Here is a 24,594-nt window from a genome sequence, read left to right on the forward strand (position 1 = left end):
CGGCGGCGGCGGTGGTGGCGGCGGCGGCGATGGTGGCGGCGGCGACGACGACGACGGCGACGACTGTAGGCGGGCAGTAGTTCGCTGCGCTCTCGGTGGTATATACGGCGGGTGAATTGTGCGCCAGGTAAAACCGTACGTACCGCGACGACGAGGATCGGGGCTGTGTCCCGCAAGAATCATTGCGACGCGTTTCATACGGCGTAACACCGTTTTCATACGCCTCGTCGGCTGGGAAAGAGGAACGTTCTGAGAACGGGAGACGACGAGAGAGGGAGAGGGGGAGAGAGAGAGAGAGAGAGGGACAGAGAGGAAGATACACGAGCATTCGGAGAAGGAAAGAAGAGATCCGCAGGATTTGCGGAGGATTCGCGGAGGCATTCGCCGTGAGCGGACACACTCGTCGAGGAGAACGAGAGGACGTGGAATCGTAGGTGGGCCGGGAAGAGGAAGGAGATGAAGGGGATGCTGGCGCTGGCCGCGTTGCTCGGCGTCCTGTCGCTCGTCTGCCGCGTCCAGGTAAGAAATTCTTTCCTTATCGCCCTCATGTCTTTGTTCCGCGCCTCCTTCTCTATCTACCTGTCCCATTCGCTCGCTCATTCTCCCCCCCTCTCTCTCTCTCTTTCTCTCTCTCTTTCTCTCTCTCTTTCTCTCTCTTTCTCTCTCTCTCTCTCTCTCTCTCTCTCTCTCTGTCTGTCTGTCTCTTACTCGTCATTTAATCCCGAGAAACGCGAAACGAGCGATGTTCGAACGCGAGCGGCGCTTTCACCCTCGAGCCAGGCAAATGTCAGGCGCAGCAAGACGCTAAGACGATCGATGTAGTGTGTGGCCCGCAATCTCCGCTTTTTCCTTCGGCCTGAAATTACGCGCCGGTGGTCGTCCCCGTGAGATTCTCTACAACCCTATGGTGCCATGGCGGCTGTCAAATGCTCTCCGATCAATGACCGCGTCGCGACGTTGCACCATTGCATCGAGAACGGCTGCTGCGGCGATTTTTTCTTCGCGTCTTGCGGACGCGCTCAGTCTCGCGAAATCACCAAATTTGCGTAACACCGAACGAAGCAACGTCGGATCGGTCGTTCGTGTTCCCCGGCTTTCTATCCCCCCTCCCCTCCCCCATTCTGTCCGGTCCATTTTCCGAGCAAATCGCGGTTTTGCGCGATCGCGCTTTGCGTTAGAGCGTTAAAGCGCTTCGTGTCCCTACGAAGCGTTACGAAGCGGTCACGGCTGCGTTTCCCGAAAAGAATGCTGCGGAGGCGGCTCGTGAATACGACGACCGGTAACGCCGGGAAAATGATCGATCCGTGCTGGCGTAAGCGAGAATTTGCGTGTTAATGCAAAATGCGAAGCCTCACGCTTCGTCGTCGACGATTTGAGCGAGTAATTTATTCGCCATCCATCACGATCGCCCCAGCGTGAGTTTTGTAATTTGATGAAACTGACTGTCGATAAGGCAACCAGAGAGAAGGAGACTCGCGGCGGTTTCCTTCCGATTCACCGAAGCAAATTTTAACGTCGCTCGCAATAGTCGCGTGTGGGCATTGGCGGTGGGTGGTGAGAAACCGTGGGCCGTGTGGAGAGAGAGAGAGAGAGAGGGGAGTGGAGAGAGGGGGAGAGAGAGAGAGAGAGAGAGAGAGAGAGAAACAGCTCGAGTAATTCTCAATCGATTTGACGCTCCGTCGCATGACATTTCCCGTTTTTATTTCAATGCGGTTTGCGTCGCTCTCGCTTGCTGAGCGCGACGTTTTCCAACTTGGGCGCATCCTCACAATTTGCAATTCTGCCACAACCAGCGAGTCCATAACGGTTTTTTCTCTCTCTCTCTCTCTCTCTCTCTCTTTCTCTCCCCCTCTCCCTCTCGCTCTCTCTCTCTCTCCCTCTCTCTCCCTCTCTCCCTCTTTTTCTCCAGTTCTCTCTTACTCTCTCTCGGTTTTTCTTTTTTCTCTCCTAGTCGGCAGCGTTTCATCATGACCGATAGTCTACATATAATAAATAATTAATAATCCGCTCTATAGCAGAGTAATGCAATTTCGAAAGCAGCCGCCGTACGACAAAACACTCTATAAAGGACCGATGTAGCAGGCGATTTGCATATCCGACCATATCGTTGTCGCATTATCCGACTGCGTCGTAATTCGAAAATAATCCGCGCCCGTGAATTCGGCCGCGGTCGCCGACCATGTGGACGCCCGAAGGATTACGTCAGCGATTAGCGCGCGAGTCGATGCGACGAAAAAATCTGGTGAAAGCTTCTTGCGTCGTGTCAGTCTCGTACCGAAGTGTCGTGTGTAAATTTGGGACCCTTGGAAATTCCGCTCTCGTCGTCGCTCGTACGAAAACTCAACTCTGCGTTGAGAAGCGGAGAGGACGTGATATGGGATATTGGTGATATTAACTCTCTCACCTCATTAAGGCCGTGACCGTATCGTCGAAGGTGTGTGTGTGTGTGTGTGTGTGTCTCTCTTCCATATCTAACTTACTCATATAGACACAGTCTGTGTCATCGTCTGAAGCTCGCTCATTTGGCCGCTATTTAACCCGGCCGTTTCACCCAACGCTCTCTCGCGAGCTTCGATCGCGAGCGATCTCGTGTCTGCGCGGCACTCGCAGTCGTTTCGGGTTACGCCTTTTGAGGATTGTCGGCGTTCCCGACCTTCCGCGCGGCTGGCCCGCGCGCCGGTCGTTTAAATGCCTCCTCGCGTTACGACCATTTAAAAGCGGCATTTAAATCGTACACAAGCGAGACGAGCGAGAGAGCGGCCGTCATTAATAGGCTCGTTTGTGTCACGCTCGTTTCACGCACGCGGCCATGTGTACATGCGAGCCCGCTTTTATCGATGTTACATGCCGCGTCGCGTCGCGTAAACAGGCTTTTCGTTCAGAAAGAACGCGTTTAAAAACAATCGACAACCGAGAGGGAGAGAAGAGGAGAGAGAGAGAGAGAGAGGTAGAAGCGAGCGAGAGACGAAAGGGCGGAGGAGTGTGTGCTGCATCCGGCGGAGCGGGAGTGCGATTCGGCGCGCGCGCGTGTGTTGTATATGAAAACTCTCGCGGGCGGATCTAATTACGGGGATATTCGAGTCTCGAGAGCGCAGGTGCGGCTAGATTTTATGGGAATTATGCAGCGCGCTCTTCCCATGAGTGCGCCGAATGACTTATCTCATGCCGTGCAGAAGGGATTTTCCAAGAAGGCGTGCGCACACCTCGCGCGACCCGGCCGTGTTCGTGTCGCGTATAATTAGCATTTTACCGTCGACTTCTGGCAATTTCGCGAATAACGCGCAAAACGGAGACGGGGCGGGGAAGTGAAATTCAAGCGAGTGCGTGGGAGGGGGGGGGGAGGAAATTCAATTTTAGTTATGGCAGGTGTTTACGAAAACGGACACTGGCGAAAAGCGATATTAGCTTTATTCCGTGCTCCGGACGGAACAATTCCGTGGATGCTTCAGTTTTTATTCCCTCTGTTTAATAAGTTGAGTCTTTAAACATGTATGCGTGCGCACTGGTCCGACTAAGACGTTTCGGGGATTGGTCGACTCGGTTACGACTCGTGTCCATTGTGGCATTTTCTACGGTCGGTCTGTTGTGATTGCGCGACACGAAACGTTAATTCTGCATTCGGGATTCTGTATGTCTCGAAATGTAACAGCACTAATTCGAATTAGCCTTAATCTGTGCACTAATTTGAATTATTCTTGATAGCAGCGCGTATCTTATTAGTGACTAACGCGCTGCTATAGTCCTCCGAATGCAAGTACGAGTCCATGTTTAATAGGGACGATGCATCCTGCAAGATAACCGTTCCATGTAATTGCCTGTAATTTTGCCCCTCGACGTTAAACGCGATTTCAATTCTCACGTTCGATATTTCAGTGCTGCTATTCACATCAATGCTATGCTATGCTAGTCACGTTTCCTGGTACATGTGTGTCTGCGCGCATCTATTTTCTTCACATCTATTGTGTGTGTGTGCACACACACACACACACATACACACACACACACATGTTAAAACGTGTACACAAAACGATTATTTATCAATTATTGAAGCGACTGCCGGTAGCAACGACGTTATGACGCAATCTTCTCTTTTGCTAGATTCATCGTCGCATAATGTGCACTCGTTTGCATTTACCTTGCTGTGACCTAACCAATTTTTTTTCTCTCGCAAATTAATCGAATTCTTCCGGCGCGCGATGTACGCGATAAATTAACGCGATATGCAGCTTGCTTCTTGTTAATAGCATAAAATTACTTATGCGAAAGCGGCGTCGTCGTCGTCGTCGTCGTCGTCGTCGTCGTCGTCGTCGTCGTCGTCGTCGTCGTCGTCGTCGTCGTCGTCGTCGTCGTCGTCGTCGTCGTCGTCGTCGTCGTCGTCGTCGTCGTCGTCGTCGTCGTCGTCGTCGTCGTCGTCGTCGTCGCGAGGGATTATAATTCCATAGGAATTCGGTTTATAACGGTTACATCTCGATTCATTCGCTCCTGCGGACCTAGTCTCCGCGCAATGTTTATCATCTAATTGCGCGCATAACCTGCACAAAGCTGCGGGGGCGCGCATCGTTACCGAAAGGGAAACGTCAGGAGCGGAGCGACGCTCCTTTGACTCTGAGAAACTGCGCTTTGATGCATTGCGCGCACGCGATTTGTACGATGAGATAAAATATTAATGGGAATGTTTGAAAGACTCCGCGATAAGGCGCAGAGGTGATTAACGGATAATCTCCAAGGATGAAATCGTTGCGGAAGATATTCGCGGACACGCGCGCCTCCCAAACAGCGACCGTGCCGGTCGCTTTCGACAGCTTTTCGCGTGCAAGCCGCTCAGAGGGCGCAGGGGGCGCAGCGTAAAACTGCAAAATAAAAACGGCAAAATAAAAGAAGAATACAATATAAACTGACGCGGCGGAAAAAATTCGGCGTACGCTTGCCGATGCACGCGCGTGCCGGCGCGCATTTTTTTACCGACAACGACCCCGAAACGGAATACAAGATGCACAAATGCACGGATGATGAAATCCGCGTATACGCGAAATACGTCGTTTGATCCTCCCTGCAGCGACGCGATACGTTGCGCGTGCTCCGGACGGATAAAGAGTGTGCCTGATTATTATATGTCAAATATAAATTCTCTCTCTCTCTCTCTCTCTCTCTCTCGCGTACGCGCGCGCGCGCGCGCGCGGATTAAGCCGCGAGTGCGCGTCGTTTCGAGCGATTTCGAGGACTTGTCACGAGAGACGTGGCGCGGCGCGGTGCGGTGCGGCGGGCGAGCGAGCACACACCAGTCTATGCCGGAGCTTCGGGCAATTTCGCGACACGCATGGAAAGTGGTCCAGCGAACCGATCGCAGCGAACGCATCGTCCGTAGTGGACGAGGCGAATCGGCGCTGATTGCGCCGTAATTTATTCATCGGTTCGATGATTGCGCCCTCGATCTGTTAATTATTCGTGAATAGACCGCGCGCGCGCGCGTGTGCGACATTACGCAACAACTGGTCCACGCGCGATTTGCGCCGCGGGAGATCGTCGCGTTAATTGCGCGCGGAACTAATCGCGAGGCCGGGCCCGGCCCGGCCGCTCTCGATCGGGCCGACGAGCAGTGAGGAATTTTATCGAATCGCAGCGAAGAGGCAAGCGGTAGCGGCGCGGGAGGGGGAGCGAGAAGGGGAGCGGAGTGAAAGCGGAGTGAAAATCATAATTATGGGGCAGAGTCGTTCTTCCCGCGATCGCGATCCATCGAAATCGGGGCTCGGAGGTCGATCGCGAATGATCCCGAACGGACTTGTGATTCTCCGGTCCGGTCGCGCGGACGAGCGTCGCGACGAACAATGTCTCGTTAAAATCTTGCAGAATGATGCCACCTGGCGACGGCACGTCGGCACGTACAGACGACGCGGTTTGATTAACGACCGCGGAATGAAGGGCCTCGCGAGCGATTAGCGACGCGCTCGATACGCGACCGGATGTGCCGTCGACTGCTCTCGAGAGTCGCTACTGTCCTCTCGGCACTTGGGCACGTACGAACGACGTTGCACTTAATATGCAACGCGTTTTCAATTTCGTTGTTGATTGCTGTGTGAGAGAGAGGAAAAAGAGAGAGAGAGAGAGAGAGAAACGCATGACGCTGCGTTCAGTAATTCCGACTAGACGGCGGCAAGCAGGACTCCGTTGATCTTCATTAGAACAGAATGATTTTATAGCACAAACAGACAGAAGAACTCGGAGAGAATAGCTGAGATTAATAATCTTCAAATATTTTATTTCTCTTAATTCGGTTTATTTATTTAGTAAAATAGCGCGACATTAATGCACACGACAGATTGATTTATCGCTGTCGCTGTGACATTACATTTTTGTTTTTTAATAATAGAACCATTACGAAAAGAATTAAAAGCTTTTTGTAGCATTTGAGAAGAATTTGACGGAAAATTTGACGGACTCTGCCGCCGTCCGAACGGGTAGTGTGAATTCAGCTTTACCTCGGAGCCGAGGCGCGGCCGCGGTGCGTTTCTTCCTCGAGCGTGACGGAAAATTCGTCGCGGAGCAACCCGAGGCTCTCTACCTCGAATACGACGAATAAACGCGCGTTTTCCGCGCTTTCGGTCGCTCGAACCTTCGCGGTCGCGCGTCGTGTTTTTGCGTCGTGTGCACTGCAGCGCGCAGGGAATATACAGTTTCGCCGTCTCCGCGCTCTCGTCGTGGGCGATTTAAATTTCAAAGGTATCCCTGGCCTCCCGCCGCGCCGCGCCGCGCCGCCACCGTCCGCTATTATCCCGGTACGCGCGAGAAAGCACGAAACCGCCACGAATCGCGGCGGATTATAATCCGTGATACACAAACGCGTTACCCTCGCGCGTAATTCCTCCAGCCGGCCGGCCGGCCGGCCGGCCGTCCGTCCGTCCGTCCGTCCGTCCGTCCGCCGAAGCGGGCACACAGAAACGGGGCAAATCCGCCGCGCTTAATCGCAGCACGGCAGCTTTCAACAAAAGCCGTGCTCACCTTGATCGAGGTGGCCCGGTGGCAGTCGGTGAGTAATCGGAGCAGATTAACTCGAGAAAACATATTTCGCGGTCAGAGGGAGATAATCGCTTACGTGCTCCGCTCCTGCATCTCTCTCCGGAGGAAGGAAAAGCCCGGCGATGAATACACGCTAATCAATTCTCTTCGACCTCACCGAGGCGGTCGAACGTCAGGATCATGCTTAGGTCGAGGAGCTCCGAGGAGGGCGCTCTCGAGCTCTCACCCGTTCGTCGAGTTCATCGCGGTTCATCGATATACAGAGGATGCCAAAGGACCGACACGATGCACCGAGACGGAATTTCATTCGGCGATAACGCGATTGGATCGCGGCCGATTCTCCGATCTTCGTTGCTTCGTAATGTCCCGGCTAGCTTCCTTCTTGCGCGCGCTACCCGCCTTTCCTCTTTCCTTTTCCCAAAACCGTCCGTAGATGCAGCTGCCTGATTTCGGCGCGTGCATTTAAGTGGATTTCAAAGTGCATTCGCGCGTCGTAATGCGCCGACGAGCGTGCAACGTTATCTGCAAAGCGGAGTCCCGACCAAGTTTGCTTAACCCCCTTAACGTCTCTCGTCTGGATTAGACGAGAGATAGAGAGACAGAGACAGAGAGACAGAGAGAGAGAGAGAGAGAGGAGAGAGACAGAGAGAGAGAGAGAGAGACAGAGAGAAAGGGGGGAGAAAGAGTGAGAGAGAAAGATGGAAGGACCGTCGCCCTGTCGGCTGAAGCACCATTCGCTGGACAGGCGAGTCAAGCTGCCACCGAGTTAGTTGTCGCCAGCTAATTCTTTAAGGCCATTAACGAAGCAGCGCTAATAAATCGTCAGGGCGGTCTCACCTCGGCCAGCCGAGGAACCCGGGGTTGGCCGATTTCTCGCGGGTAACGATTTGAAAATAATCCGAGTGAGCTGGCCAGATTTACTCCGCTAATGTAACAGCGCGAGCCGGATTTCTCGACTCGAAATTTCATCTATCCGCACAGCGGTCGATTCCTCGGCCAGAACTTACGGAAGTCGTGCTGCTGTGCGCGCGAGCGCGTGCGTTCTCCAAGTGGAAACGATGGCGTATCATTTATTTGAAAGAACGAGCGGGATCGATATTCCCTCCGAGCCGGCTCCGGATTGATCAGAACGTGAGCGCGCGAAAGCCAATTTGGTCCTTCATTGCTCGCGAAGCGAGAAACCGCGGATAGTTCCGAGAAATAGATCCTATCGTTGGATCGAATGAAGCGAAATATGCTTCTGCTCGAGAGAGGGAGAGGGAGAGAGAGAGAGAGAGAGAGGGAGAGAGAGAGAGAGAGAGAGAGAGAGAGAGACCGATGTTATTTTATTATTTTCTTCTCTGTATTCCTTTAATTTATTTTTTTAATCACTCCGTCGCAAATTCCGGCGGTGTGCATAAACTCCCCGTGGCTCCTCGTAAAACCGTAATATATCGCGTCCTCTCCGAACGAACGAACGTCGACATCGATTTTTCGCAGACGTCCGCCTTATTTCATTCGTCAGTCGTGTGTAAATCGCGGTCCCCGCGGTCTCGCGATCTCGCGACGAACGTGAATCATCAGTTATAGCGGCGATGTCAAAAGTCGCGCAATTGCAGGACGCAATTAAAACTTGCGCCAAAGTGAGCCACGCGATGGCACCTGAACGACTTTTCAGCCCGTATCGTCTCTCGTTCGCTGTATTACCTTCGTCCTTGTTTTCTTCCTATTTTTGTGTCGAGTCTCTCTCCGCTTTCGGCATCCGGCGTCCGAAAGATCCGGCGTCACATATGCGATATCGCGTGCGCCGGAAGCTCCTTAAGGCTGCGGCCAGATTCGCCGTAAATGCATTAAGCAAATCCATTTAGATGGTATCTTATATAAAACATCGCGTAATCGGCTGTACAGACGTCGCGCATCCATTGTTCGGCAAAAGGAACGTCTTAATGAACCCATCGTGCTCGTCGGGCGGAAATTGCACGTGTCAAGTGCCGCGCGCGGCCCGGACGACGGGCGCGCGCGCTCGTGAAAAATGGCGTCGTTGCTCGCGCGTTCCGCCGTGCGATGCTTCAGCAATCGCGATAAAACGCGCGCGCGCGCGCGCGCGCAAAGTGCGAAATGAAAAATGCAAGAGTCACCTGAAATCACCTCGTCGAACACGTCGAATCCTTCTGCGAGCACGCGACGAGACAGAGAGGGATGAGAGAGCGAGAGAGGGTAGATGCATTTCACGCAATCGTTTCTAGGCCGCGAATAATCGTGGCCTAGAAAGACTACTCTCCGCATTCGTCGTTGGCATTTTTCCCTCTTCGTCTCTCGTCGCGAAGCTTCGCAGCGTATCGACGTGCTGGAAGTTGGAACAGGAAGAAAATCGCAAGCTTCCTTCCGCCGTGTTCGCGAAGAAAGACCAAGATACTGGGAGAGATGATGCGATCTTTCTCTCTCCCCCCCCTCTCTCTCTCTCTCTCTCTCTCTCTCTATCAGTACTCTCCGCGCCGCATTGTTTCAGACTCGAAGACAATGTCGCTGCAATTACCATATATCATTGTAACCGCTTGCCTCTTGTAAGATGCCGCTGCGCGAATCGCGTCACCGGAGACGGACGAAGCACCGCCGATTATCCCGGAGCGAGAGAACTCGTCGTCGTCGTCGCCGCCGCCGCCGCCGCCGCCGCCGCCGCCGCCGCCGTCGTCATCCCGATACATTTAAACGAGCCGCTCTCGCGAAGCACCTCCGCGACGTACATAATAAGCGCGCACACGCCGCGCGAGTTGCAAGGTGTGGTCGGCACGCTCGGAGCCGGTTGCGGTTGCATCATCATCGACATCATCGACCGTCGTAGATCTTGCGTGTGTTGTCTCGAGTCACGATCTTCGTCTCTCAGTTCTCGCGTCCTTCTCGGAACAATGACGCGTTGTATTCTATTCGGCGAGTAAAATCGCTTGCACGCCCGCTTATAACGGCCGTGTTACGTCACGGGAAAAATGTGCGTGCACACGGCAACACGCCTGTTGCCGCCGTGTGCTGTACGTACACACGCGTCACACAAGGTGACTTATCGGTGACCGGTGCGCGGGCGCACACACCTCTGCGTGTGAACACGCCGTAATAATAATATCATTCATGTCGTTCGTTCGTTCATTCGTTCGTTCGTTCGTTCGTTAGTTAGTTAAGCGCGCCCATTTCGCCCAAGTACTTTTCTTCTCGGGACTCGGGGGATTAAGGGGGGAACGCGAAATTTGCCGCGGTGGAATCGACTCGACGACGACGATCCGCCGCCCGGCTTTTCACCTCTTATCCCGATAAACTTGTTTAACGAGCACCGTTATCACCGAAATATCCGCGTCGGCCCGACGATAATATCCCCGCGCGCCGCCGCCGCCGCGATGGTATTCTTGTAGAGTAAATGAACGAGCACGAAGTCGGCGTATTTGCGGCAAATCGAATCACCATCTATATTCTCGGCTGAAAATACATATATCGTTATTTTATTACTGTATTCTCGCGCGCGCGAGCGAGCGAGACTTGCAGCTCGACGAGGGGTGCGAGCTCGGCTCTTAGCTCCAGTACTGCAGTAGCAATGGCGTGACTTATTACACAAGGGCGAATTTTACCGTCCTTTCATCGCGTATCTGTGAAGTCCACTTGGACCAGAAGAAGACACAAGGGGAGGAAGAAAAGATCGATGCTCACCTACGTGACTGACTAGCGCGGGGTTAATAACCGTTGTGATTACCAGTCGCGGAAATCACTCGGAGTGCGCACGCTGCAGTGCCGAGGTGTTTGACCCCGCCGCCTAGTATTCTTCGGCAAGTGGGTCACGCGTTCTCTTTTCCTTGTTTTCCTTCGGTGGAAAAACGTGGAAAATCAAAGCTCGAATCTCCAAGTGAGGAGTACGCCATGATGGAGGGCGATACGCGATCGCGCGCCACTCTCGCGAGGTTCTCGCGTGTGAAAAATTCGAGCGAGTCGCCGCATGCGACTCTTTCTCTCTCTCTCTCTCTCTCTCTCTTTCTCGTGTGTGTATCGCTGCTTTCGAGTCACTCGTGTCATTTAGAAATGTGTGTTTTGCCCGGCTAAAAATTCCGGCTGAGTTTGTCGGGTTGCTGTGGCAGCCGCGAGGAGGATAACGGTTGGCTCTCTGAAAAGAAAGGCCGTCGCGAGCGGCCGGAAAAAAGCCGCGCTAAAGGTCTTTCTCTCTCTCTCCCTCTCTATAGTTAAAAAATAGATGGCCGTCCTTTGACGTCAGCTTACGTCTGAGCGGGGATTTCGTCCGTACGTGATTCGGCGTCTATGACATGGTATATATCGCTATTAGATTAGTGCCGCTCGCCTGCGTTATTCACGCGGCTCGCAAGCGAGCGAGCGAGCGATCTGAGTAAGGCGGGATCCTCGAGAGTCGCACGCTAGTAAGCAGTATCAGTGGTTCTTTAAAAATGCATGCGCATCTCAAAGCTTCAAAGCGAGCTGAAATCTGCGATCCGAATCTTCGTGGCGCGCGAGACGGCCTCGATATAAGTGGCGCGCACACACACTTAAACGTTCCCGCCGGATCTCGAAGCGAACTTTCGCAGAAACCACTTTGAGGAAGGACTCGTGATCCGCGGAACTTTTCTTCTCTTCCCTTTACCAAGTTAATAGAAGTGTGTTACCGAGTGATGTATTGGGTTGATCCATAAGTTCGTGTGGACTTTTCAACGAGAGATTGAAAAATGCATTCTCCTTGAAAACAATTTTAATCAATAATATATGCGCCATTCGACAATCCTTTACCATCTTTCACGTAATTTTCACGTGATTCCGATCCCGTGGTAAAATTCTTGCACTTTTCCCCCGAAGAAACATTCCGAATTTTTTCTAATCTTCTAAAGTAACAAAGTTCCCATCAGCGTGGAAAGCGTGACTTTTTTGGATGCGAACAAGGTAATGGAGGTTCACCTCACGACCTTACTCCACGACCGTCGTTTACGTTCAACGTTATTGCAGAGAATCCACTTTTCGTTTCCCGTTATCATTTGTTTGAATTGAAAAAGCGGTTCGATTTCATTGCACCCTGTAAAGTGAATTGTAGACGGATATGCGATCCATTAAATATCGTTCCGTCAAATAGTCCGACACCCGAACATCAAACTTTTTTATTATTTCAATTTAAGTGTGTCGAAATGGTCGGTCGATCAATGTTCAACTCTACTGCGATGTGCGACCCGAGTTTTGATGTGTCGAGCAAGTGGTTATTTACTGGATATCCGTAATTACCGGCCTATCAGAGCGAGGCACATCTTGAACATTTACTTCTTCTGCACGAAAGTTTAAAAACCACTTCTGGCACACGCGCGCGCGCGCGCGCGCGCGTTCGTTTCTCCGGCATCTTCTCCGGTACACACATCTTTTCATGTGTTTGCGTTGCACGTTTGCCTTTGTGGATGTAAGAAAGCATAATGCACCCAAAAAAAAACTCCACTACTGCCTTCCATTTCAAGCTGCAACAAAGGACAACTATATTTCCTCAAACACTATCACTTGCGCCGCAAAATATTCTCCACGATGTCAGCTGTAGCAAAGCATGGTACATAGATGGTACATAGATGATGGTACAACCGAAACTATTTTCCTAATCAGCTATCTTTACAAACTTATAGATCAACCCAATATAATATAATAATAACGATTGTACAAATATATAAGTGCATTAACAACAAATAAATATTATTATTTATGTATGTATTTGCAACCATGTATCGTACAACTGGGAAAAGGCAGGAAAGAATATTCCGGATCACGAAACGTTTCCTTCGGAAAGCACGGCGGTCACGAGAAATAATCCCCGACCATGCGGTAATAACTCATCGAGCAGCTGCACCCCCGTCTCGTGCTGCTTCTCCCCTTTTCTTCTTCGTCCATCAGCGCGACGAGCGAGCACGCGAAACTACGAGTTTATTGATGAATCAGTTATCTACATGCTGTGTGTCGGTGAGAGGTATTTCAGACGGGGGGGGGGGCCGAGACGCGAGTCAGTCGTCGGCACCGTTCCCGCTCGACGATCTATTAGTCTCCCCCCCGTAGCTTTCCGCGAGGGTTATCGATTTTCACGAGCGGGCGGTGACCAGTCACGGACCAGGGGGGGGGGGGCTCGTGGGGCTGGCACGAGGAGAGTGAGAGATTCCGTGCTGTATTAATTCAGCGGACGCGTCGGAAGCGCGCTTCACCGTGCCTTCTCGCGCCGTCGTCGTATATTCCGCACACGTTTTTTAATAACCCCCGGCCAGCAACGTGGCTGCTGTCGCTCGGCTCGCTCGCCGGTGTCGTTCTTTTCGCGCGGACGATGACGCGCAGGATCGGGATCGTTCGTCGCCGAAGGAAGCACGAAACGGTTCCGTCGCGCGACGCGCCGGAACTAAAAATAAGGCGTTATCGACCGCGCGACCGCGCTGCCGTCCTGCAGCGCCGAGAGCTTAGGCGTCGATGAAGTGGTCACACACGTTGCGGCATTAAAGAAAGAGAGAGGGGGTGAGGAGGGAGGAGGGAGGAGAGAGACCTTTGCCTTTCGATATCGATATCCGTATCCACCATCGATCTCTGGCAATATCTCAACGACGAAATTCAAGATCTAGAGCGGGACATTTGTCAGTTTTGCGATACCCGCACGGCTCTCTCGCGATCGGAAGCCGAAGAGACGAAGAGAGGTGCTCTCGGCCCCGCGATTTTCGCGAGGCTCGTTTTTGCGAGGAGACTCATTGCGGGGAGAAAGCCACGCCAGGAGGCGAGAGAGCTCCTCCGCTCGAAAACAAAACCGACCGAGAGGGGATCGATCTCGCTCGTTATTCCCCGACGACGGCGCGGGGAGATCAAGGTTGCCACGGCCGACGATTATTGAGATATTAAAAATAGGATGTTGTACATGTGGGAGAGGTAAAGGTTCCCCGTCGCCCCGAGGCTTCGTCCCCAGCGGACGGCTCGCTGTCGCAGGCCGAGCAGACTCACGATGTCGTCGGGGTTGCGACGAGAGGGTTGGCTGATTTAATAACGCGGCTCGCTCGGGCGAAACAGCCGCCCGCCCGCGCCGGCGAGTGCGGCCGATAACCACTACCAGCGCCGGATACCACCGATACGCTATGTGCGCGCGCGCGCGTACCATGTACGTTCGCCTATGCACCTACGTAGAGAGAGAGAAAGAGAGAGAGAGAGAGAGAGAGAGAGAGAGAGAGAGAGAGAGAGAGAGAGAGAGAGAGAGAGAGAGAGAAGGGGGGGACGTATGTGCGAGGGTGTGCCTCGTGCCACGTCGCACGCGGTGCAGACCACAGCGAAGATATACCATATAGACAGATCAGCGGTTGCCAAACTGGCCGTCGTGTCGCGCGGACCTTTCCTCCGGGAAGTGGCCGCGCGCTCTGCAGACCTGACGATTAATTCCGAGGTTATACCGCGTGAGAGAAACGCGAGAGAAAATGCAAATTCGCGCGCGCGCGCCGTCTCTTTCCCTCTTCTTCGTCGAAAGTTGATATTACCTCCAAGTTCGGTGTGTCCTCGCTCGATTACGAACTCGAGTTCTTCCTCACTGGTTCTTCACGCAATGGTGAATTCGCCGACGACTCGATTCGCGAGCGGTGGGGAAGCTTCGCGCCACTCTCTCGACGCGTTCGTTCATCGCGAATGACGCGCAAGCACGCACGCACACGCTCCTGCGCGGTTGGACGGGGGGAGCCCTCTCTGTTCCTTCGGGGCAGAGCTGTCCCTCGCGTGTCACAAGAACGAGCGAGAAAGTGAACGCAGTGTGAACAAGCGGCGCTTCGAAGAGAGAATCATCGCCGTCGCGCCGGGGCTTTAAATCCCGGAAAAATTCACTTCGCCGTACACACCCGGGAATCGAATGAATGAATCGTCGTTAGGGGCTGTTCCGACTCCGCACCGAAGCGCGAGGGGGGGGCGGGGGGGTGTTGTTCGTTCGCCGTCGCGTGCGAGCGGGCGAGGGGGAGGTTATTTTAATTGAAGGGTCGACACTGTTGAAGTATATATATATATATATATATATATATATATATATACACGCGGGAGCGTTGCGTGCGAGAGAGTATTGCGACAAAGAACCGCGCGCGCGTCGGCGGAGGGCCGCGATGAATAAAACGCGCGTGCATTCACGTACGGCCGATAGTGATTAAACCGCTGGTCGGCGGCGTTTTAATAAAATAATAAGCCGCTGAATAGTGCAGGCTGGCTAATTAGGCGTTCGCGCGCGTGGCGTGAATGTTGAATGTCAAACGCGTGGCCGGATATTTCCAGAGAGCGCCGCTAAAGCTAGAGGCCGTTTACCGGTCTTTTAGCGCTCGTTTGCGCGCATGAAAGCCGGAAAGCCGAATCTTTCGACAAACGTCAAAATAGGCTAACTCGATGTAATCGCGGTGTAATCGCGATAATCCGTGTGTCTTGACGCGCGCGACGCGACGCGACGCGAGAAGAAACTCTTGACTCTGAAAGAGCGCGAAGATTCGCCGTGTTCGCATTCCGTCTCTCGCCGGAGAATGCAGAGAGCACACTCGCGTGGAAAAACACCTTATCATCTGTCACTCTTCTCTCATGTCGGTGCTCACGCACCGACGCACTGTGCCTGCGCGCGATGATATATTTTTCTCGTGCCTTTGGCGCAAGGCTTCCCTCCCCCTGCGCGCGCTCTCTCTCTCTCTCTCTCTCTCTCGCGCGCGCGCGCGGGAGTGGCCTCTTTGGACTTTTTGCACCGTGGAAAAATTCGATGGCGGCGGCTGAAGGAGTTCTGTGAAGCGCCGCTGCCGACGTCGCCGCATCTCGCTAATAACCGGGAGGTAACAAGGAGATTCTGTTTATTCAGCAAAGTTCTCCCCCCTCCGACGCGCTGGCGGGATGTGTGCTTCTGCGAGGCGCGCCTCGTGGAATGATAAAGTCAAACAACGTCGTTGTTTATGCGCGCATGTCGTCTCCTCTTTGAAGAAAAACTCCGAGCGAGCGATCCGTCAACTTTCGAAAAGAGGTCGTCGGGTCGGGTCGATTTCCCCCCTCGCGTGGAAATCACGCGCGATTTCCCGCCCCCGTCTCTGCCGATATACAAATATTTGGAAATACAAGGACTTTGCGCAATCAGCACGCCGCGCCGCAGCAGCTCCGCGCACGATATTATTCGTCGCATTGTTTTCTCTCGCGTTTTTCCCTTCGCGTCGGCAACCGGCTACGTTAACCCCTCCCGTGCATCTCATTTTCTCCTTCGCGGGGAGATGAATGAAGTATGTGAGAAGGCTGATGCGCGTTAAATTGCACATTTTTCGTCAGCACGATCGCGCACGAAGCGCACGAAGGTGTGATCCATTAAGAGCGGCGGGCTTAAACGAACGTCGTTCCACGCATACCTCTTCTCTTGCTCCTCCTCCTCCTCCTCTTATTGTGTCACTGTGTCCCGTCCCGTCCTCCCCCCCCCCCCCCGCGCGGTAAGCTACGCGGAAGTATTCCGGTGGTACACGCGGCTGAACTTGCGGACTTGCGCCCACTCACGGACACGGGCTTCCTCGCGGGAATAGTTAGCCTATATTACAGTTAGCGCGGTGCAACGACCAGAGCCCGCTAAATGTGCGGCTCCGGAGTGGTGTTGAGCACGCCGCCGCACCACCAACCGCACATGTCCTGGGGGATCCCAGGGACGTTGATGCCTTCAAGTAATTTCCTCTAACGAGGAAACCATATTCCGAACGGAAAGTCGAGTTTTCGCGCGCGGGGACTCGCGCGCAGACATTGATATTCCGGGCGGGATGTTATTTCAATTGAATCCTCCGTGTCGTGCGCCGCGCCGTGACGGATATTTAATGAGTGTACGGTGATGGATTCTTCTTTTTACAACTATGATATCTCCCCCCCTTCTCTCTCTCTCTCTCTCTCTCTCTCTCTCTGTCTCTGTCTCTTCTCTGGAGCAAAGTGTTCCTCCAACTTCAAGTTTTCAAATCTTTAAATCCGCCCACGTATCTCGCATTACTCAAGAATTCTGAAAATTCTGGAAATCGCCATCGCTTAGGAGACGAGGATAATCGGCCGGAAGCGAGCTCTCGCGCGACTTCACGCAAATAAGCGTCTTCTCTTTCCGCGTGAGATTACGATTTGAGGATTTGTAAATTGTTCGCTGTCAAAGTGGGTCGCGCGCGTTTATTTGCGCGAATTGACGCGAATTGAAGGTTACGCTATATCGAACCGGGCCAAACTGCGGGCGTATTCAAGGTTACGAGCTTTTTGGACAAGCTGTCTCAGCCTCCGTAAAAGCGAAATTGTAAACCGCAGGCCGTGCGCGCGCTAACCGACAACCAGTCGGGCACATCAGGTACACACATCGGAGGCCGGCTAGTCGATAAGCCGGCCGGCCGGCCACTGCAATCTGCGTGGGTGACCGTACCAAAAACTCGGAAAGTACCGTGCAGCCTGCGCCGACCCATAGGAAAACAGAGAGAGAGAGAGAGAGAGAGACCGCTAAAAGTCGGTTACGAACTCGAGGTCGTATCAGAGTGACCTCGAGAGTTTACGAACTGATTTTAGCTAATTTCGAATATTATTCGAAACTGGAAAATCTCTTGAGAGAGAGAGAGAGAGAGAGAGAGAGAGAGAGAGAGAAGAGGGGGGAGGGGGGAGTTTGGGAAACGCGCGAAACGAATAAAAATTGTCGTCGTTAACGTTTCGAAGGCCGCCTTGGGGTTCGGCTGGGGTTGAGCTCGCGCGCGCGCGCGGCAGGGTTTCTGAACCGCTTCCGTACATAACGGCGCGGCGCGGCGCGGCGCGGATCTGTCCCTGACACAGCGACGTGGATCAATGAAATGCAAAGCACCGGCGTCGCGACGCCCCCGCTCCCTCCCTCCCTCTCTGGATGACTGGCGTCGCGAGTCGCAATTTGCGAACGTAAACGAAATTATCGGTCGAGTGACGAACGCGCCCGTTCGCCCGCCCTTTCCAGCCGACTCGCCGTGGACGAGTAATTGCGTTAGCTCGCATTTTCGGAACGTATCGCTCCGCGCGATAATGATAGTAATGACAGTAACAGTCCGCGTCGCTCGCGCATAGGTAATGCATTGCCCTCCTCCCCGATCTCATTTTCCTCCTCCCTTCCGTGGTCGATAATGCGCAGCGCTTGCGATTGTCGCTTGAATGCGCGTCGCTCTGTTTCAATCGTGCGCTCTTGGAGTCGCGAGACATCATTCGAACGCGCCGTCGTCACGTGCGCCGTGCGCGCGTCCAGACGGACGCTTGCAAAAGCTCGCGAGCAAAAAAGAAAAGCTGCTCTCGATATGTAACAAAATTAATGCACTTGCTCGATACTCTCGCGGATTACTGCTATTGCGCGCGCTTATCACCGCGGCCCCTATGTCCCCTGTACGATGCGTTAACGTACCACGTACCGAGGATCGGCCGCAATTATCGGAGTGATATAATTAGTCAGTCGGGTATTACGGAGCGACATAATTGCGCTGTTCCTACCCCTCTTCTCTCCGCGGCTGAACTTCCTGTCCGCGCCAGATAGTTGCCGCGCTGCTGAGTCTCTCGTAAATGCGTCCCCGGCAATTTTCGTTTTCCCCCCCGGTCGCGAGCTCCTCATGATTTGTGTTGGTCGTTGAGCGACGCAGCCTCTATTTTCTTTCTTTTGCTCTTGCCCGAAAAGTGAAATGTATCCTCCGTGGCTTTCCAAAGTTTTCCTGTCCGCTTGGAAACGACCCGGTGGGTCGTGACGGGCAGCAGACTGAAATCGCCAAAGTGTCGTTTAAGCGAGACTAAAAATCCCGGATTTCCGCGGCACATGTGATGATATATGTGTGTGTGTGTGTGTGTGTGTGTGAGGAGAGATAGATGTGAAAATCTAAAGGGCTCGCGGGCACACGTCGCGTGTTAATACCCTTGTACCTTCTCTCTATTTATATACTCGACACCGTCGAGATGAAACGTCCTCATTACAAGAATTTTACTTGCTGAGCACGTTGACACTTGAACGATCGGAGGGACGAAATCGGCTCCGCTGCTATCAAGCCGCGAAACGAGTCGCTCCGTCGCTGCACGTGTCGTTAACGTGTTTCGTCATTTCGACTGAGTCAGGGATTTCTCGTTTTACGTTACGTTACGCGCTTCCATCTTCGGATATAACGAAGCGGTCCACGAGCGCTTCGCGTAATACATGCACACGCTAGAGGGACGTATACTCCCCCCCCCCTCTCTCTCTCTCTCTCTCTCTCTCTCTCTCTCTCTCTCTCTCTCTCTACTCCCTTTTTCTTTATCCCCACCTTTCGCATTTCACCCCCATTTTGCACAATTTCTCTCCTCTCTCTCTCTCTCTCTCTCTCTCTCTCTTTTGCTATGTGCGCCGCCCTCGAGTCACGTCACAGGAATAATGCACCTAATCGCCGATCTTCGTATCCGTTTGACCTCTTTCAGTCGCGAAATTCATCTCTCTTTTTGCAAACGTACGTTCCAAGAGCGTTTTATCGAGTCGTCGCTCTCGCTGCATAAAGCGAATAAAACGCGGGCACTTGGCGTGTGCTCTGCGTGCTTTGGCGGGGCTACGCCAAAGATTCGAATTCACGCGAGCAAATACACGTTTATTGGGACGGAAAACGTTTTAAGTACTCGTTTCCTCTTTGCCGTTTACGTGGCGCGCGCGCGCGCGCGAAGTCGCTCTCAAATGTTTTCTCTCACTTTGTGTTGCAGGCGGTGTCGGAGAGGCTCGAATTGGCACCGGCTGGCGGAAGATCAGAGCCGCAGGTGAGTACCTCGTGGTGAGACCTCGGTCTAGCCTTGCGCCCGTGTTCAAAGGGAAACACCGCGCGAAATTATAGCTCTCTCTCTTCGTCGAAAATTCGTCGTCTCGCGATTACCCGCGATCGTTCTTCTCGTCCTCGTTATTCCAGTCGCTTTTTCGCGTGCATGCGTAGTAGTACGCTGGGTCGTCCCCAACCTCGTCGTCTCACCGTAGTGTCTCACAGGAGACACGGTCGCGAGTAAGAGTGAGAAGAGGGTGAGGACAAATTAAATTAAATCGTACCTGCTCGGCACTCACTCGCGAGGAAAGCCAGGATTGTACGCGGTGTGTGTGTGTGTGTGTGTGTGTGTGTGTGTGTGTGTGTGTATGTGTGTGTGTGTGTACCACTGGCTTTCGCGCGCGAGGTGCGAAACACTTTTGATGAAGTTACACTGAGCCAAATGTGTTTGCCGTCGATATCAATGTGTATCTTTAATGACCGCCGTCTTTCCCTCAACGAAGGTCGCTACCTTGTGCGAAGCTGGCGAGGTGTACCTTGCGCAGCACATGGGAGAGCAAGGTCGATGGGTCTCCTCGACCGATAAGAAGAGCTGCATGACGGACAAGCTCGAGATTCTGGAATATTGCAAGAAGGTAAGAGAGAGAGAGAGAGAGAGAGAGAGAGAGAGAGAGAGAGAAAAAAAGTTTAAGATCACGCAGCCATTAAATCCCCTCTCCGTACACATACGGTGCAAACGAGAGAGTGGACGCGCGCACACACGTTCGACCGGCGGCGCACACGTAATCAACTCGAGAGAAAGTCTATGTATAGACGTTAAAAATAAATGCCCGACGTTTTCCACCGCGCCGTGCTAACTCCCGACGACTTACTGCTCTATTTTGTTTTTCCGACCCGTCGTACGGAGCACTGTATATACGCACAGATAAGAGTAAACATTTCAACCCTCGTCGCGTCATTATACGCGCGCGCGCGCCAAGATAGTTATAATCTCGTTACACTTGAGAATTTTTCAGAGAACGAGAGAGGACGAGCGAAATCGATGAGACGCTCCTCGTGTCTGCTGCTGCTGCTGCTGCTGTAGCGGCTTGCAAATGAGAAAAAACGCACAACTAGAGGCAAGTGGCGGACGCGATGGAAATGTGTAACGGGGGTATCTGATGTATCGTCTCGCAGTAGTTCGCATTCGCGGGATCCGTCGCGAATAGGCCGCTGCTAGACAGTGAAAGGCGAGACTCGCTTATGGATTTAGCGGATAATGGCGTTTGTCGTCTCGCTCACATGTGTGTCATGCGCTCGTGCGACACGTTCGCGCAATCCAGCCTGTGCACGACAGAGAGAGAGAGAGAGAGGGGTGGGGGATAAGTACGGGCTGTGCTTGCGGACGCGTACTAGTCCCACGTGTGTATACTTTTTCATATATGTGCGTCGCGTGCGACGCGAGAAGCGAGCGAGCGTGCGTTGCGGCGGCGGCGGCGGTAGCGACGAGTAGATCGATCAAAATCGCCGCCGACTCGAGAGACGCGAAAACACGCGCGCGCTTGAATTATTCGAGCGGTCGGCTCAATTATTAAGCGAAGCCGGGAGGTCGGGATCGGATTTGCTCGCGACTTCGTTTAACGACTCGGACTCGTATTTAGAAAGAAAACGCCACTCCGCCGTCGTCGTCTCGCTTTGCCGCGAGCGAATTATTAATTAAGGGCTGACATGTTATTTTAGCATTGTGCCCTAGTGCCGCCGCTGTCGCTGCCGTTGCCATTGCCGTTACCGTTACCGTTGCAAGCCGCCAGCTTGCTCCGCGGCCGCGGGATTAAGTCGTTTATAATCCGTTCCGGACGGCGTAAATCGAATTTTCATCCTTTCGTCGGTGCGTCTTTACGTAGCGACAAAACACGCGAATTACGCGCTTCGTTAAACCGGCGGGGCGGGGGGAGACCCCTGTGTCGGCTCGCTGAGAAAATAACATTAATCCTCGCTGATGATTTCATCACACGGCGGCTGAAACGGTCGCGCGCGCGCGCGCACCGACAACGTGCGTGTGAATTATTTATTCGCCGCGCTCACCCACATTTCTTTTCGCCGCGTCGGTGCGTGAGAGCTCGCCGTGGGGCTCTATAGTATACCTGTGATACTAACGACGAAGTCACCCCGCCCCCTCCTCGTCTGATCTGTCGGCTCGTTGCGTCGCCGCTTTTGCGATAGCAGCACTTTCGTCGTTTCGATCCTCGCTCGCGTGCTCTTTTCGTACTTACTTTTCCTAGGAATTTACAAATTATAATTATCGTGTTGGTGGAAGGAAACGTTGGAAATATTCGTCGAGTGCAGAGGGTGGTAATATGCCAAATAATACAATATTCGGTCAACAAAATCCGATGCTAAAATTACGAGAAAGATGTATTCTTAACGGTTGCTTTAGTTTATCGATCCGGTCGGAAGAAAAATTGTTACGACGATAACTCTGAGGTCCGGCCATCCGTACAATCCGTGAGAAAAAAAGAACAGTGTCGCGCGCGCGTGATAGTCGTGTGCGCAGGAATGTGCGTTTTTACAGTCTCCTAAACAGGGAGGATTAAGCGGTCATTCGTTCGCGATAATGACACAGCTTCGCCGGAGTGCGTGTGTGCGCTCGATAATTCAACAGCCGCTTGATTACAGGCTGCCCAGATCGATCTGGTAATCTGGTCGCTTGCAACAGGCCTCTCTTCTAATATACGCGTTTGCAATTTTCTCTTGCAGGCTTACCCGAAGAGAGACATCACCAATATTGTCGAATCGTCGCACTACGTCCGTGTCAGCGGATGGTGCAAACCCGGAAGGACCAAGTGCAAGCTATCTCGCTGGGTCAAACCCTACAGATGCCTGGGTGAGTTGCGACGATGTCTCGGTCGAGCTTGTTTTTTTTTCACGCCGATGATTCGCTTGGCGAATTGGATGATGCGCAAGGCGCACATATTGCGAGTTTGCAAATTCGAGCTTCCCTCGCGGAGCGGAATCCCTCGCTGAAAACGGCATCGAAAAAACGGCTGCACTTTCACCCAATGCGGTGCGATAATGAATGACGAAACACTGTCACTCGGACAATTGCAAGAATGAATGTTTCGCTCAGGCTTGAAGTGAATCGCGACTCCACTACGAACGAACGCTCCGATCAGAATAGAGTGGATATGTTCTTCGGTGACTTCGGTGGAGTACACACACACACACACACACACACACACACGCACGCACACGCACACTGGCTTTCAAAAGGGTCCGAACGCTTTCCTTTGAACTGCACTTCGGAACGCGGCGGATGTTCGGTGAGAGAACTTAACATTTTGGAATTTTTCAGAAACGAGTTCTCTCCGTCGCGCGGAGAAAGTCAGTTTACAGCAGATTCACTCTCTTCGATAATTTTCAGTGAAAGTATTCACTCGACGATTCAAACGGGAGGAACGTTCATCCTGCACGAGTGAAGAAGCGCTCGAATTCGAGTGACTCGATCGATGGTCATTCCATTTTCCGAGTGAAATTTCACTCCGAGAAATGTCGAGGGTCGTCGGAACCGACTGTCGTCTCCGCTCGAGCGCTCGCAAACCGAAAAGCCACGCGCGACATATCGATTCTTTGGTCCGTCGCCGTAAGCGAAACCTCGAACATCACTCGAGGACGATATCGGAAAGTAATAAAGTAACGTAGACGTCGATACAGTTCGCCGTAGGTATCTCTGCACTCGACGAAGACGCGTGCAGATTCCGCGATATTGATCGCGTTAGTAGCGACTCGTTATTGGGACGTCGCAGCTTCGGATATCGGACATTAACAGTCGCCTGGTGAAAGAAACGTCCAGTTAGTTGGTATTTTCTGCATCTGCGGTTCTCAGTATACTCATGAATGAAGGTGTGTATGTAAGGATTTATTTATTTATTTATATTACGTCTGATTTTTATTGGTTCTGGTTATTATTTCTGAAATGCTTTCTTAAGTTTACATGCATCCTAAGTACCAGTTCGGCCAAACTCGCGCGAGGAGGTGCCGAGAGAGCTTGCAGAGTGCCGCTTACCGGACGTTTAACCCAACTCAGTGTTCGGTAATATTCGGCTGCTCGCGGTACTCGCGGAGAATTGCTCGGTTGCGTATCGATTCGCGTTGGGTTGAGCCATCGTTACGCGTGAATCGTCCAATCGGTCGAGGGTATGTCGATAATGCCCCAGCGACGCTGGCGAGATCGATCTCTCGAGCTCGCTCTCGACGACGGGGATTCAGTTGTAAATTTAGCGAGACGCGCTCCGAGAAGAGATCTCCGACGGACGGAAGAATTCAATTTGCAGAGTCAATACGCTGTGCGACAGACAACGCGATGTTCGTCGAGTCGCTCGAGCTTCACTCTGCCTCTCTTCCTGATCAAGTTTTCCTCTTTTTTCTTTTCTTTTCTTTTTTTTTTTTTTTTTGTATTGCGTCTTGCAAGACGCGCGGGACTCGTTCGCTCTCGACGCTCTCGACGTGCGGAATCAAACGCGTCATCTCTCGCGAGCGTGAAGTTCAAGATCACAAACTCGCCTCCCTTCGTCCGCTTTCAGCGGAGCGCCGTCCGGAACGCGCGTCCGATCGAATTTTCCTCGCTCATGCGAATTTTCGCCAGCAAAATTTCCGGGAGACTCGTTTCCGGGAACGTGTTAAATTTGGAGCAGCGATGCCGTGACGAGGAGTGTAGCGTAACGTGTGCCCGAAAAGTCCGAGCCGCTTCGCATTCTCGTTTGCGAGTTTCGGACTCGTCACAAAAAAGGCCTGTGTTCTGTTTCTCTTTTTTTTTTCTTCTTTTTTCTTTTTTTTCCAACTGTGTTAGATAAACGCCATTATTCCGGTACGTTGGTCACGTGCA

General features: G+C 52.7%; 1 protein-coding gene across 3 annotated transcripts in view; it reads left to right on the forward strand.

Moving 5' to 3' along the window:
- Window positions 1-37: 37 nt before the first annotated feature.
- The window catches only part of Appl (amyloid-beta-like protein), a 35,910-nt gene continuing 11,353 nt past the window's right edge, over window positions 38-24,594 (forward strand). For 2 of the 3 annotated variants that reach the window (XM_011150628.2, XM_011150629.2), the window contains exons 1-4: window positions 39-519; window positions 19,684-19,737; window positions 20,237-20,368; window positions 22,470-22,596. In XM_011150628.2, coding sequence (XP_011148930.1) covers window positions 457-519; window positions 19,684-19,737; window positions 20,237-20,368; window positions 22,470-22,596 — 376 coding nt within the window. In that variant the 5' untranslated portion in view covers window positions 39-456. Of the gene's footprint in view, window positions 520-19,683; window positions 19,738-20,236; window positions 20,369-22,469; window positions 22,597-24,594 lie in introns of all 3 variants that reach the window. The other variant, XM_011150630.2, reaches the window with a different exon arrangement.

The sequence above is a fragment of the Harpegnathos saltator genome, unplaced genomic scaffold, assembly GCF_003227715.2.
Source record: "Harpegnathos saltator strain DR-91 unplaced genomic scaffold, Hsal_v8.6 scaffold224, whole genome shotgun sequence".
In the NCBI taxonomy this organism is placed as follows: Eukaryota; Metazoa; Arthropoda; class Insecta; order Hymenoptera; family Formicidae; genus Harpegnathos; species Harpegnathos saltator.